We start from the raw sequence: 16,281 nt of genomic DNA, 5'->3' as shown, positions 1-16,281 counted from the left end.
CTTTATTAAGGCCTTTCTGCTCTAATCCCGTGTTTCTAACTTCGGGATGCATGCTCTGCCAGGTGGTTGTTATACCACTGCGGGCCACTAGAGGGAGAATGACTACAAAAGGAGAGACTGCGCCCTTTTAATTAACAATGTTTCTCTTCACTGTAGCAGCAGGTGGTCCCTGACTCTTTTTTAGCAGTTTTAAAGTACTATTTTGTCCGAGACAATGACGGTAGTAATAGGTTGTCAAGACGACGTCTGGATTTTGTTGTTATTATCAAAGTTGCTGTGTTATGCAAGGTATATAGTCTTCCTTGATTACTCAGTATAAATCATTATTAACTACGAGACTGATTCCATAGTTGATATAATCCGAGTTCTTCTTTTTAAAATATCTGGGGCGGAGCTGACAAGGCTGGGCCTCACTCGGACTCATCTGTAAATTACCCAACTTCGAAGTTGTTCCAAACTTGTATGCGCCTCAGAATACTACTCAGCAAGGAATTTTAGAAAACCGATGTCTCCTCCCCCAGAGGCTCTGGCCCACCGAAACCCCGCCCATGGCCCGGCCCCGCCCCTCACTTCCTCCCTCCCTCTCCCGCTAAGCCCAGCTCGGCCTTGCCAGGCCCTCCCGCGCCGCTCATGATGGCCGCTGCGGGGCGACCGGGCGCGGAGCCGTGGAACCGAGTGAGGATCCCCCAGGCGGGCAGCCGCAGCACCCTGACGGTGCAGGAGCCCAGCGCCACCCTAGGTGAGTGAGGCGGGCGAGGGGAGTCCGCGCGGCTCCGGGAGCTAGCAAGGTCGGCTCACGTGGGACGGGGTGGGACTTCCTGAGCGCGGGGGACGCCGGGAAGGGGCGCGCCGGGCGGAAGGTAGACCGTGTGGCTTGACTGGCTAGTGTGGCGTGAGGCTCACCCGGGACCGTCAAGACGCTGGGTCACCCAAGTACCCAGCACCACGGCCCTGGACCTCGGCCTTGTCTCTAAAATGGAGCTCGTCTTTCCCTTACCCGGCGAGGGAGTTAACTGGAGTCTCTGGGTTCCTCTCAAGGCGGGAGGTGGAGTGGCGGGGAAGAAATCAGTTCCGAGACAGTTTTAGCAGTTCATTTAGAGAAATAAAGACTCTCAACGAGATGTGACGATGGCAGCTCAGTGGGGTCTGTGTTGAGAGTTTTAATTTAGTTTATATTAATAAGTATGATGTGGAGGGGCTCATGCATATCTATGGGATCAGGTGATTTGATTTACCCGCTCCCTGATCATGGGCAGGATCTCTTTTAGAAAAGCCTAGTGGATGGGCGAGACAAAAAGATGGTTCCATGCTTGAGGCCAAGCCGAATGAAAGATCAGAGGTCGATTCCCGGGATTCACACTGTGGAAGGCTAGAACCAATTTTGGAAAGTAGTATGTTCTCGGGACTCCACCGGACCATGCTGTGGCACGCCCCTCCCACCCAGTAAAGAAACGCAATAATTAAAACATAACGCAAATATTATACTCAAGTGGAGGTCTTTTGAATTGTGAGGTAATACCTGGATGAGAACAGCCTGCCTGCAGCCTGAAGGATGTTTAACCACAAAAGAACATTCAGACAAAGAGAAATAGCTACCAGGATACACTTCTTTTTGGAAGTGTATGACCTATGACTGTCAGCTAAGAAATTTTGTTATTTCTAAAACTGAGGTATTAGCCCACAGAAAAAAACTGGTATAAAAATAGTACCAACTTCTTGGCTCTATTGAGAGAATAAGAGTTGATACTACAAAACATCTCTAACACTGCCTGGTGTGGCAGTCACATGGTGGTAGTTGTCATTAAATAGAGACATTGATAATAGTTGTTAAATAGAATCTATCTAGTCATCTCACCCACCGCCCCATTTGATTTTCCTATGCAGCTCCTTCTCATTCTTCTGTAGTCACAATTTTAAAAACAGAATAATATGGAAAATCCACCAACTCCTCATCACCCATGATTTAAATTCTCCAGGGACAGAGAACATTCTTTCACTTAGAGAGTTTGTGTTTTCTTTTTGAGTCACCAGGTGGCGCGTTACACCAGCTTCATAGCTAGCATGTTCGGATTAGTCTTGAAACATCTTTACACCCTTTCAGTTACATTATACGACTTTCAGTGGCCTGGAGGCTTCTCTTTCCTGAACGTAGTTTCCCACTGATATCCATGGGGATCGGTTCCATGAATCCTTCCACATAAACAAGTGTGCACATGTATTACATATATTCTTAATGAAAATACAGTCCCTTTGCCTTTGAAGGCTGTAACTTTATGCGTTCTGTCTTGTTTACCTGCAGAGCAAAATAAGAATTAGAGAGACAGATGCAACCTGTGCCCAGCTTTTGTGTATTTGGAATGTAAGTGTACACCAAATGCTGACTGTGAAGTCGTCGTGTTACTCATAGCCATGGTATAAAGTGATGTAAAGACTTACACGCGTTCATTTTTAACACAGTAAGATGTTCTCTTGTTGATCACCTGCCACCATTTTCCAACTTCTTACTTAGAATCCTTCATTATATTTTCATAGTTGAGGCTGATTGGTGTCTTGATTTCTTTAAAACAAATAAGGCAGAATGTTTCTTTCAGCAGGTTTTTCTAATGATACAGTAAATGTAGAACTGCATACTGAGTCTTGTTTTAATTGTTTCTGCTTTAGATGCCTGCATTGCAGCTGTCCTTAAAGGATGCCATCTTGTCACACAGTCGCTCAAGAGCCAGACCTTAGATGCAGAAGTTGATGTGTTATGCTCGGTTCTCTACAGCAATCATAACAGACTGGGCCACCACAAGCCCCATTTGGCCCTCAGACAGGTGAGGGGAAGCTCGGTGGTCCACTCGTTGCTGGGCACTGAGGGATGTGCGCACCACACTGCCTGTTAAAGTATCTTTTATTCACCTGAAGTAATTGTCATCTTGGAGGCTTACTGCCTCCGTCTGCTAACCTAGGCCTAGGCCTGGAAGCTTCTAGCCTCCATACAATCTAATCTAGGCCTAGAGTGTTTTCAGCCTCTGAGACTTACTGCTGAATGAGCTCACCCTTTCCGTTCTTTTTGAGCTCTGGCTGGCTTGCTCAACTCAGCTTTCTCCTGAGTGCTGGGATTAAAGGTGTATCTCAGCACACCTGGACCTAAACTTGCTCTATACCAGGCTGGCCTTGAACTCAGAGATCTGCTTACTTCTGTCTCCTGGGATTAAAGGCGTGTCTGTATTCTGGTTGTATCACACAGACCTAGAAGCTCTTTGGATGTGTTAGCTAATTTATAATCAAGAAGTATATGTCAAAGCTGGGCCCTGTGGTTCATGCCTTTAATCTGAGCATTTGGAGACAGATGCAGGTGGGTCTCTTGAGTGTTGAAGCTAGCCCGGTCTATGCAGTGAGTTTCAAGACAGCTAGGACTATTTAGAGACTGTGTCTCAAAAAATAAAACAACAAAACAAGCAAATAAAAAGGTGTATTTTGGTTTTTTTTTTCCAGTCTAATTTTCATTATGTACAGTCTATAACAGTGCCCATTTAAACCCTAAAGTCTTAAAAAAGAGAACAGTTGTGGTTTAGTGTTGTGGTTTACTTCTTTGGAGTCATAATCTGATCAGCAGTGTGTTGGTGTGAGTGGGTTCATGGTGCACTGTGGTGTAGGGTGGTTTCATGTAATTTTTAGAGCTCAAGAATAACGTGAGAGCTGGGCACGGTGGTGCACACCTGTAATCCCAGCACCTGGGAGGCAGAAGCAGGTAGATTGCCATGAGTTCAAGGCCAGCCTGGTCCACAAAGCGAATCCAGGACAGCCAAGGCTACACAGAGAACTCTGTCTTGAATAACCAAAAAAAGGAAAAGAAAGAAAGACAGAAAGAAAGAAAAAGAAAATATTGTGACTTTTAGCTCCAAGACTACAACCTGGCAGAGAGCTGCTGCAGCTGGGTCTGTGTGCACTGTTTATGCACTCACTTTCTGCAAGCTCTCTTTCAAAGCCCAGTGTGCTACCCCACCACGGGACGGAGCCATCTCCAGTATTTATTTATCTTTCACAAAGTTCTTTGTTGACACTGTCGGATATACAGCAATGAAAATGACATAGTTTCTCACTATCCAGACTCACAGTTTCTGGTTAGCTATATCTCAGTGTTTAAGGCCTAAGGGATGAAGGATTCCTCATCAGAGAGGATCATGGTCTCCTAAGTTCTTTTCTCTAGGGGAGCTTTTACTCAGGTCTTCTACCCAGGAACAAACGTGTTTGTTAACTTCCTTGCTGATGGTCTTAATTGCTGTTTTCTTTTTCCCTCCTTCCCCTCCCCCAAACAATATTTCACTGTTTTCTAAGTGTATTACTGTCTTGGACTGTTAATACCTATCTTAAAAGATGGTGTCCAGACTTAGAATTGAAAAAAAAAAAAAGATAAGATCCAGCCCCAGTGAATTTAAGGACTGAACTATGCTGAAGTAGAATCCATAACTCTGATTTGGTTTTTAGTAATTATATATATATATGTGTGTGTGTGTGTGTGTGTGTGTGTGTGTGTGTGTGTGTGTGTGTGTGTGTGTATATATATATATATATATATATATATATATATATATATATATATATATATATAAAAATAGCACTTACCAGTATCAGTTCCCATCAGGAGCTTTAAATCTTGGACGTGTGGGTGCGGTCCAGGGAGTGCTCTCGGTGGGTATTTCTCACAGAAGTCATAACAGCCTTTTGTGTACCACATGGCTTTCCCCTCAGGAGAACCTGCTAATAATGCCTATTCTAAGAACTGGATTACAGTGGTGAACCAAATGGACAAGTTATATTGTCCATGGGGAGTTTACAGAATAGTTTGGAGGAAAGGGCAGTCAGTCATCTGGTCAGTCACTAACTGGTATGCCAGCTGGTAAGAAGTTCTAAAGGAAAAACAGAGAATGGGGGATTGCCATTTTAAGTGAAGCACATCAGTTTTAGCATTTAGTTAAATACTTTATATCTTATCTATTATAGAAAATATATTAATTCTCGAGGGCTTTTCTAAGGTGGCTAGCTCCCAGATAATTGAGACAGAGCCCTATTGATTTAATAGGCTTACGCATGATTCATACTAAGTTTCTAAACTACTCCATTGCTTCCCAGCCCACATACTTGGCAGTATTCCTCCTGTCTGGGCTGGATCTGCTCCATCAAATCACATCCTATCTCTCCATTTTCTTTTCTTATGGCCTCGTGGTCCCTACCTAAGACCCCAGGCCCAGGAACTGACACCATTTCAGGCTGTCAAGTCTTTTTAAATTAACAGAGATAATTGGGAGCAAAGTTTACCCAACATTGTTTATTGTATGTGAGAATGCACTCATCTGGACTGCAGCCAGATCTTGGGGCCCAGAATTTAGCATCTGAATACCTATAGCACCAGACCAACCCCCAACATCTGTTCGTATTACTAGAAATTGGGATGTTTCATGGACCATATTATCTTCCAGCATGCCTTGCACATAGTAGTATTCAACATGGTTGCTCTTCACTAAGCCACTTTCTTCATTTCTGGTGCTTAAGGACTGTTGAAACAGTTAAGAATTTGATTTCTTGTTTTACTAGGCTCACTCCTCTAACTCTGTTCCCTCAACAAATTATAATATTGAGACCCATATTCATTTTGGTCACTTTATAACATCGAGTACACTTGGCACCTAGTAATTTTCTTGAATTGAGAAATTTGTTGGGTTGGTTAACTTCCATAGTCATAAGCAGTAGCTTTATTTTGGGATTTGAGTTTTCTTGCCTTAAATGAGAAAGTGTTCTCTGGCATATTTCCGTGCTGTGGAAGTTTGCTTTCTTTACGTTCTTGGTCATATCTGTGCACTGCTGTATTATCCACATACTAAATTGAGCTGCACTTCCTCCTTCAGGTAGAACAGTGCTTAAAGCGTGTGAAAAACATGAATTTGGAGGGTTCAATTGAAGACCTGTCACAGTTGTTGTCTACCAAGTAGGTGACCCATTGCTTTGAAGGGAGAACCCTTTAGTTTTCTCTGCTTGCTGTTGAGATAGAATCATTTATGCCAAGATGCACACACTGTGTTTTAATAAGGGGAGCCTGTTGACTGATGGGAGGGGCTGGTGGGACACTGAGGTTGGGCTCAGAGTAGGTTACAGTGAAAGAACAGTGGGGTGCTAGTGGGCACAGCCACCTCAGGGTGAGCTGAACCTGAATCTTCGCTTGAATACTGCTGTAGAAATGCTGTGCTTAAAAATGAAAGTCATGCCCTTTTTTGTTTATGTCAAGTGAAACTCTGCCTGGAGCTACTGAAAACCGTGTCGTCCCCAGCCAGCCGGTGGTGGAGGTGGCACTGATGAAGGTTTTGGGAGGCTGCAAGTTGCTACTGCGCTTGTTGGACTGCTGCTGCAAGGCATTCCTGTATCCTTGACTACGGGAACGCCCTTCTGAGTGGAGGCTGTTTGGTTACACAGCTTCGGTTGGAAAGCTGTGCTCCATAAGGTGTAACCTGGGGGAATTCCTAATGCCTGGACTTTTGGCTCCTCTTCCAGCCCCGGCTGGTGCGGCTGGTGCCAGGGACTCCATGTGTCTACCTAGCATGTATTCTAAGAGCCTTACCCGTAGCCATCTGTACTCTCAGACACCGACTGTAATCATAGGACTGCTAGTAGTGTGGGCATTTCTGGCTTCAATGTAATGTGACCGTATTGCCATGATAAGGCTGTAGTACCTTCAAGGTCTTCTTCACGTCCAATTTAATTCTTTCATAATTGTAACTTACAAGTCTCAAATTCCTTTGTTTTGTTTTTTCACCTTAAACTGATTCTTCAGGTTGACTGTGAAGCACTTAGGGCTGCAAGAATTCATCATTTTGAACCTTGTGATGGTTGCGCTGGCGAGCAGGTTATGGTATGTTCACATTTCTACATTTGTGTTTCCCCTTTACTTGACACGGGTTTCTTATTCGTGTCCACACAGTTTCATTTCACCCTGGTGGCCCTGGGATCTGAAGGTGCAGGCTTCCCTTCCTTCTTGTGATAGTTGATTTGCAAATTGTAAGCCGAGTGCTGGCGGCTATGTCAGAGGTGAAACCGCACGGCCAGCTTGACACGGAGGAGCTCAGAAAGCGAATTCCTAGGACCTAGGAACTATAATAATAGCAATAATGATAGTAATTATAATTGTAATTATGGTGGCAGAAGGAATATTGTATAGGCTTTTGAAAAAGCTGCTATTCCTAGACTGGCCATATCTTTTTTTTTTCCCCCTGACAACTGGTTTCTAATTTTAATAGCAATTAGAAATACAATTTGGCTTTCCTTATATGTGCTAGACTTTTTTCTCACCTGAGGCATATTTGGTTGTTATAGATGCAGAATTGATCATTAGCTGTGATTTGAATGTAGCGAAATTGGGAAAACAACAAAAGCAAACCCAGATTTCTTCATACCTTCAAACATAAACCTTGCCTTAATATCTTAACCCAGATAGCTCATTTGTATTTGCAGTCAGCTTTTTAACTCTGCTTCTTTTTTAAAAATAATTTATTATTATTTTTTTTACATCCCAACTGCAGTTTCCCCTCTCTCCTTTCCTCTCAGTCTCCTCCCTCTTATCCATTCTTCTGTTTCTCTTCAGAAAAGGGCAGGCCTCCTGTGTATATCAGCCAGCTAGGGCATATCAAATTGCAGTAAGACTAAGCACCTCCTCTCCTGTTAAGGCTGGGTGAGGCAAGCCAGTAGGAGGAAAGGGACCCAGAAGAAGGCAACAGAGTCAGAGACAGCCCGGGATTTCACTGCTAGGAGGCCCACAAGAAGACCAAGCTACACAACTGTAACGTGTGCAGAGGGCCTAGGTCAGTCCATGTGTGCGCCTTAGATGGCGGTTCAGTCTCTGTGAACCTCTATAAGCCCAGAGTAGTTGATTCTGTGTGTATTCTTGTGTGATGTCCTTGACCCCTCTGGCTCCTACAATCCTTTTTCCCTCCCTCTATTGCAGGATACTCCAAGCTCTGCCTAATGTTTGGTTGTGAGTCTCTGCATCTGTTTGCAGCAGTTAAAAAAAAATACATATTGTATTAATTTATTCATATTACATCTCAATTGTTATCCCTTGTGTCCTCCCATTCCTCTCTCCCTCCCGCTTTCTCCCTACTCCCTTCCACTATGACTGTGACTGAGGGGGACTTCTTCCCCCTGTATATGCTCATAGGGTATCAAGTCTCTTCTTGGTAGCCTGCTATCCTTCCTCTGAGTGCCACCAGGCCTTCCCATCCAGGGGACATGGTCAAAGGTGAGGCACCAGAGTTCGTGTGAAAGTCATACCCGGCTCTCCACTCAACTGTGGAGAATGTCCTGCCCATTGGCTAGATCTGGGTAGGGGTTTGAAGTTTACAGCCTGTTTTGTCCTTGGCTGGTGCCATAGTTTGAGTGGGACCCCTGTGCCCAAATCTGCCTATCATAATGTTCTTCTTGTAGGATTCTAGGACCCTCTGGATCCTTCTGTTTCCCCATTCTTCCATGCTTCTCTCACCTAGAATCCCAATAGGATGTCCTCCCCTTTGTCCCATGTCCCCTATAGAAATAGAAGCAATCATTGATAGTCTCCCAACCAAAAAAAAGCCCAGGGCCAGATGGTTTTAGTGCACAGTTCTACCAGACCTTCAGGGATGTGCTAATACTGATACTCTTCAAGCTACAGCAAAAGATAGAAATGGATGGAACATTACAAAATTCATTCTATGAGGCCATAGTCACATTGATACCTAAATCTCACAAAGACCCAACAAAAAAAGAGAATTTCAGACCAGTTTCTCTTATGAACATTGATGCAAAAATCTCAATAAAATACTCTCAAAAAGAATACAAGAACACATCAAAGCTATCATTCACCATGACCAGGTAGGCTTCATTCCAGGCATGCAGGGATGGTTTAATATATGGAAATCCATCAGTGTAATCTACCATATAAACAAACTGAAAATAAAAAGCCACCTGATCATCTCCTTAGACACAGAGAAAGCATTTGATAAAATCCAACACCCATTCATGTTTAAAGTTCTGGAGAGATCAGGGATACAAGGCTCATACCTCAACATAATAAAGGCTATATACAGCAAGCCAGTAGCCAAAATCAAATTAAATGGAGAAGATACTCAAGGAAATTCCTCTAAAATCGGGAACAAGGCAAGGCTGCCCACTCTTTCCATATCTTTTCAATATAGTACTCGAAGTTCTAGCCAGAGCAATAAGACAACAAAAGGAGATCAAGAGTATCCAAATGGGAAAGGAGGAAGTCAAATTATCCCTATTTGCAGATGATATGATAGTGTACATAAGTGACCCCCAAAATTCCACCAGAGAACTCCTACAGGTGATAAACATCTTCAGCAAATTGTCTGGATACACAATTAACTCAAAAAAGTCAGTAGCCTTCCTATATACAAATGTTTGCAGCAGTTTATTCTGCTCATTCTTAATCAGAAGTAATAACATTTGAATTAAGAGTATTATTTTATTTAAAAAATATGGGGCAGGATCTCACTGTAGTCCAGGTTAGCTCTGAATCCCTTATTCCTTATCTTAGCCTTCCAAGTGCTAGGATTCTAGGTGTATACTACCAAGCTGGGCTTGCTAATAATATTATTTTAAAATGTTTTAACTTTTGCTATTTTCTAAAATGAAAAGGGCTTTATATTTTATGGATTAAAACAGTGGTTTATACATAGAAGTCTAACATCATAAAAATGTGAAGAACTTGAAATATACTTAAAATATCATCTAGATAAAATACCCATAGGATTTTATGTGCACATCTTTGACACATCTCTTTAGGAAGTTCCTTGTTCTTGAGTAGCCTTTCATACTTGGATTTTTGTGTTTGGGGTGGATTAATCTAGCAACTTGCAAACACACAAATAGGCATTGTGGTTTGTTTTAATTTATGTTGGCAGAGGCTGCTAGCTGTTTGGTTTCAGTTTTAAATCTGTGTATTATATACCTGCAGGCTATATTACTCCTGCAGACTATATTACTAGCTAATTCGTGAGCATCTGTTTCTTCCTAGGGTTCTTCATAAAGGACTTTTAAGGAGGCTGGTCTCCTTGTATGAGCCACTGTTTGGGCTGCTTCAGGAGGTCTCCAGGATTCAGCCCATGCCTTACGTCAAAGACTTTGCCTTTCCCGCCGATGTCACTGACTTTCTAGGTCCTCCTTACCTTGAAGTCTTGAAAGGAAAAGTGCCTGCAGCTTTTGCTACTAAAAGAGTGGCTAGGTTGCTAAACAAACTGTTTTTAAAGAAAGAACAACTACCAGAGATCAATGAAGACATGTTAAATAGAATTTCTAAAACATCTGAACTAAAGAGAAGCTGTGTTCAGAGTAGCATGGACCTGGGACAGCCAGTAAAAATGAGTAAAAAGGCCCAAAAAGGTGAGTTGCTTGGATAAGCATATACTTTTCTCATTTCTTTTAAATTTTATTTATTTTTATTTGTTCTTTCTTAAATACATACTTATTTTATTGTTGTTGTTTTTGTCTTTGAGACAGGGTTTCTCTGTAGCCTTGGCTGTCCTGGAACTCATTCTGTAGACCAGGCTGGGTTTGTTCTGTAGAAAGAGATCCACCTGCCTCTGTCTCCTGAGTGCTGGGATTAAAGGCGCGCACGCCCCACCCCAGCTTTAAATACGCACTTATAACATACGCCTTTGAAAGCATGATAGAGTCATGCATTGTATAGAAAGAAACTCAGAATCCCGCTTCCTAAGCCATACTGATTACATTTAAGGAGGTATGAAGATTACTCATTTTCAAAGCTCTGCACTCCTTTGCTCTTTTCTCTTTCTTTTGTAGGAACTTAGCAGGAAATATCATGCAGTTAGAATTTGCTGGAGGTTTGAAAGTAATACGAGTTTTTCTGTTTTTTTTTTTTTTTTAACTCCACAGAAAACCCATCGGGATTTGATGTGCGGGCTTTCTGCACGAGGCTGCGACACAAAGCTACTCAGGTGTGTCTGGCTTAACCTCACAGCTTCTCACTTCCTCCAAATTTAGAGGAAGCCCCTCACTAAGAAGGGAGGCCAACCTTGCTCCAATAAGCTTGGTTGCACTCTTAGTTCTCAGTGTGTGCTGCTGAATGAATGAGGCAGCGTTTTTAGTGGTCCTAGCTAATCCAGTTAGAGCAGTGCGTTCAGAAGTGCTCTCATAGGCATTCCTCTGGAGTTATAAAGTAATTACACGGCCCATCTGTAGTGCGCATGGAGAGCAGTCAGGAGCACTGACTTTGTAGTGGCCCCACTTTGTATTAGCTGGTATCTCCCTTCTCTACTTTATGCATCTCCCAAGTGTGGGCTAGTTTCAGTCCATGTGAAGTGTTAGGTGGAGTATAGTGTGCATTCAACTGATGGCTGATGCTGTTAGTAACAGTCATCTTTCTGTCTCCCTCCTCATCTGTCACGAGGCGCCAGTCATTCTTCCGGAGGCTCAAGCTTTAACATGATACCTTTTATTAGTGTCAGAATGTCAGTGTCACTCGCCACCCAGTCACTGCTTGACTCTTATTACCCTTTGACTGGTTTCCTTTATGAGTTATTTCTTCCATCTTATTTAAGAACTCTTAATCATGTCTAAGAACACATAGTTCTGTATTGAACTTTTAACACAGATGGCAGCTTGCCTTTTTGTCTTGCCTAATTTATGAGTTCAAAAGGAGGAAAAATAATAGCAGATCCTTCAAGCACCTGACACTGCCTTAAATGCTTCATGCGTATTAACTCCCATGAGCCTCAGAAACGGGGAACTGGGGCATAGAGTCTTAAAAAATATCCAGGCCACATAGTGAAGTGGTGGGCGTCAGGCACATAGTGAAGTGGTGGGCGTCAGCCACATAGTGAAGTGGTAGGCGTCAGGGTTGGATGCAGACCACATGATTCCTCATTACAGTAGTCCCAGGGAGAACCTTTCAATTCTGGTCTCAAGAACTGCTGTTCATGGCCCTCTCGCCTCTGCAGAGCCAGTTTGTGGGGGAGCTGGGCTCCTTCTGGTTGGGTAGCATCCTCCTGATTCCAGAGTAATTGCTCCCATATTGTTGGTAATTTGGCATTCATATGCTCAGCTAGTTTTTAGAGCACATTGCTGATATAAAACAATACTAGAGAGTCTCTAATTTCATAATTATTTCTTTAGGCTCCTGTTGAGTGGGAGAATATTTATTTACTTATTTATTTGACAGGGTCTCACTATGCAGCCCTGGCTGGCCTGGAACTCACCATGTAGATAAACCAGCAGGCTGAGCTCATGGAGACCCGTGTGCCTCTCTGAGTGTGGAATTAAAGGTGTGCACCACCACAAACTTGGAAAGAAAGGAAGCTTTCAGTGGAGATAGGAGACTTGGTAGGCGGTATAATTTTCATAAAGTAGAAAGAGCCACTAAAATCCTGACCTGACGTGCTGGAGAAAAGAAAAAGGGCTGGGGATATAGGCCAGTTGCCAAGTGTGTACCAGTGCTAAGTTCAGTCTACAGGAAAATAAAGTCACAAGAAAACAAGGTAGCTCAGCAATGTCATTATGAAAGACTTATGATTTTTCCCCCTTATCATTAGGCTTTGGTTACTGTTTAATCAGTTTTATTGTGTGTGTGTTACATATGTGTGTTATATATGCTTGTTACATATTTATCTTGGGTTTCCTGTGTACAGCTAATTAAAAGGCGGATGGGACCTAACATAGAAAGGGAAGGTCAATGTATTAAAAGTTTTCTTTAAAAAGAACTTATTTTAAACTTTTTAATGAATCCAAAACTCTTGTCCTTTATTTACAAGTCACTACTGCCAATTGATTTTTCTCGTCTTTTTACACTTCAGGAAACGAACAGTGAGTTTAAATATTCTCGGTCCAAACTGAAGACAACCAAACCTTCCTCTCAGAAACCGAGAAGAACTTACTGGGCTAACAATATTGTGCAAAGAATCCGAGTGACCAAGACTTTCACCCAACTTTCTGAAGAAATCCAAATGGCAATTGTGTGGTCCCGGAGCAAAAGGCTTAAGGCTCAGGCTGCCTACCTGGGCAGCAAACTTCTTAAGAGTAACAGGCTTAGACATGTGGAAGCTCAAGGTTATAGGTAATAATCGTATTAGAAAAGTTCCTTTCCCTTTTCATTAAAGTGTACACGTGTGCGTTACTTCATTTAAAACCGGGTATCTAGCAGCCCTCGGGTGCTAAAGTAAGACCTACTCAGAGGACAGTGTCGTGTACTGGAGATCTAGAACACTGTTCAGGCCCTCTGATTCTTTTTTTTTGTTTCAACTGAGACACGCCCACTTTTTACCCAGTGAAAAGTACTGCTTATAGTCGTGGCTAGGAAATAGGTCATGAACTGCTTATTATATAGGCCTTCCTCAAATGACTTAAAAAAAAAAAAAGAACAAAGGGTCTTGAGTAAGGCACATAGACCTTTGTTAATGTTTACCAAGTGATAAGCCATGAGGTAGCAAGCGAGACACATGCCTAGCCACATCAGCTGAGTTGTGACTGCAGGCTTGAAGGGGATGCAGTACCACCTACACGTAGGGCACCTCGCAGCTGTCAGTTTGCCTTCGCCAGAAGACCCCTATCTTATTCCTTCCCTGTCTTCATTTCCTGCAACCACATGAACTTAGCCAGAAGTGGGTTATGACACACTGCAGAGCTGTTTACTATTTCCACTCTTGTTTACCCTAGGAGCAGATTACCAGCATGAGGGAAAGGCCATGGCTCTCAAGTGAGCCAGGTCACACCATCATGACCATGCTAGGCAGTTAGGAGAGTTACTTTGAAGGCAAATGGAGGCACATCTGCCTGCATCCTGAATCAGAATCAGTCTCTGAAAAACACTCAGGTTGAAACTCCCATTTCCTTGTTTTGTGTTTGAGGTTATGCATTCATACAGGCCTAGGACTTGTAAGAAATGGTGTACTTTTCTGTTGGAGATTGGTGGAGACAAAAGTGCTTGAGACCTTTTTAGCATCAAAATAAGTTGAGATTTTTCTTTTTTGTCCTTTAGTTTGCCAAAGAAACTACAGTGCATGAAAATATCTCTTTGCAACTGCCTTCTTCGAGGCTCCATTATGAGCACTTCAAAGTATCCTTCCAGACAAAGAAGATCAAAGCATAAAGTTTTAACAAGACAAAGGAAACCGCAGAGAAAGTTGCAGTCAACTCTTGTAAAGGAAACCCAGCAGGTCCCTGAAGGGACTCTGCAGAGCACTAAGGACACCAGTGCAAAGTGCAGATGCTCAGGTGGGACAGTTCAGAGGTCAGATGTCAGTCCTAATGGGAAGCAGGTCTTGAGAAGACTTTCAAAGCCTGGTCTAAAAACAAAGGAGATGGGGGTCCATGCGAATCTTACAGGGGGCAGTGCAAATGGCACTAGTTTGTGGACGAAGAGACAGACACATGCACACAGTGAGCCAGAAACTGCCAAGGAGGCAGATGACATTGATGATATTTTTGCTTTGATGGGAGTGTAGATGCACTTATGTGAAACTTTCGAGCCGTTAACAAGCTGCTTCAGGTGGAGCTGCTGAGAGCGGGAGGCACTGCTTGGCCCGGAGCTGCTTCTGTGCAGCGCGCAGCAGGGGCACTCAGTTCAGCAAGCACTCACAGCGGCTGTGTGAAAGCTCATCAGTCAGATACGAGTATTTGGTGTTAAGTACGGATGACCAGTCCGTCAGTCTGCCCCCGAGGAACACATCCTTCCTGACTGAATCAACAAGCAGGTTTCTGAGAAGTAGATGATTTTTATGATCTACTAAGGAGTTAAACTCTGGATAAGTTCGAAAAATCCTCTGTCTGAAGGTAAACAGAGCTGGAGACTAGCAAAGATGCACCACAGCAAGTCACTTGCCCTCACTGGCCCTGGTCCCTCTGTAAAGCTTTTACATTTCACGGTGTGTAACTTGGGGGAGTTGGTTCTCTCCCTCACCTGTGCAGCCCAGGCATGGACCTCAGACCCACCGCACCTGCCAGGTCCTCCTTTTGAGTAACAATGTTATTAAATGCTATGTTATTAAAATGAATTACCAAAAGATCTGCCATTACTCAAGCAGTTAAAACCATTATTTAATCTTTGTTACCGTGACTCCTAAGGGGGTATATGAAAAGGCTTTTGGGATTTTCCTTTTTATTGTTGGTATGAAATGCAGCCAAGAAGCAGGTAGGTACTAAAGAATAAGGCCAATCATAAGCTTGTAACCTGGTATCAATGCCATCAGCTGCTTATTCGTACATACCTGGACAGCTGCTCCCAGAAATGACAGTCATGACTTGCAAATGAGCTGCCCTGCCTGTGAGGAAAGGTAATGTGGTCATGGGCAATCCACTTGACCCTCAACTCTTCAGGCCAGAAAGGGGCAGGAGGCGTGAGCTTAGGAGGAAATGCAGGGAGTCTTACCCTTGCCCTCTGCCAGCTGTCTGCCAGCTTGAAGCCCGCAAGCCCGAGACCCTGGACATAGCTGGACACTGTTACCTCCAAGGCCTGAGGGTGGGAGTGGTGGGTGTGAATCTGGACTTTACACTCACTCCCACTGGAACACAGCTACTTTCTACTCTGAAACGTTTTGGCCACAAGCATGAGGCTCAAGTGTTAAAAATTTGAATATTTCTGATTTGGGAGTCTTGGACTTGGGACTTGTTACTATTAAAGTCTGCAAACAGCTCTAACTTGTTAACAAATTCTGTAATTCCTTGCATCTCAGGTAAGGGCCAAAAGGAGCATTCAGTGTACCAGTGTTTCAAGTGCAAAGTATGAAAATCTTTTCAGATCCTGTTGAGTATGGCTGGACCTTGCTTTCTGCTCTGGAGACCGGCTGCGGCTTCTAGGCTTTTTATAATTGTGTGTATGTATGAACCCCTGGGCATGGTCAACTGGAAGTGGAAGCTAGCGCCTCATATATTCCAGGCCATTGCTTTACTTCTGCACTCATTCCCTTGCACTAGAGGTCCATGTCCTGAGGTTGCTCAAAAAGTCCCTCAGGGCCAAGCCCCAGTGTCTGTGGTGGCTGGCAAACTTTCCACATGTTCTAAATGAAAATACAAAATGTTCTTTTTTTAACCAGTAAAGACTCAGGGGCCAGATTCTGGGGTGAAAACCTGCTAGCTCAGAGAGGCAGAGAAAGCACCCAGGTGACCTTCATACTCAGTTCATGTCCTTATGCAAAAGACTCACTAGCTCAGCTGATAGCCTGGGAAGAAAAGGCCAAAAAACCCAAGGCCAAAGGCTTGCTAGCCCAAAGCTCAAAAAGCCAAAGGCCAAGGAACTGAAGA

General features: G+C 43.4%; 1 protein-coding gene across 5 annotated transcripts; it reads left to right on the top strand.

Moving 5' to 3' along the window:
• Positions 1 to 573: 573 nt before the first annotated feature.
• RMP64 (ribonuclease MRP subunit p64) lies at positions 574 to 15,678 on the top strand. Of its 5 annotated transcripts, XM_084800391.1 has the most exons (10): positions 863 to 1,144; positions 2,300 to 2,359; positions 2,662 to 2,816; positions 5,892 to 5,971; positions 6,269 to 6,400; positions 6,812 to 6,889; positions 10,046 to 10,410; positions 10,924 to 10,985; positions 12,840 to 13,099; positions 14,021 to 15,678. In XM_084800391.1, exons 4-10 carry the CDS (start codon positions 5,922 to 5,924, stop codon positions 14,484 to 14,486), a joined length of 1,413 nt encoding a protein of 470 aa, XP_084656517.1. In that variant the 5' UTR covers positions 863 to 1,144; positions 2,300 to 2,359; positions 2,662 to 2,816; positions 5,892 to 5,921; the 3' UTR covers positions 14,487 to 15,678. The 5 variants fall into 5 exon arrangements, with proteins under 5 accessions (XP_084656514.1, XP_084656518.1, XP_084656517.1 ...); XM_084800388.1 differs by lacking the exons at positions 863 to 1,144; positions 2,300 to 2,359 and adding an exon at positions 574 to 739; XM_084800389.1 differs by lacking the exon at positions 2,300 to 2,359.
• The last annotated feature ends 603 nt before the right edge of the window (positions 15,679 to 16,281 follow it).

This window comes from Acomys minous (genome assembly GCF_964271855.1).
Source record: "Acomys minous genome assembly, chromosome: 11".
NCBI classification, from domain to species: domain Eukaryota; kingdom Metazoa; phylum Chordata; class Mammalia; order Rodentia; family Muridae; genus Acomys; species Acomys minous.
This window is presented reverse-complemented; position numbering and strand designations above follow the sequence as displayed.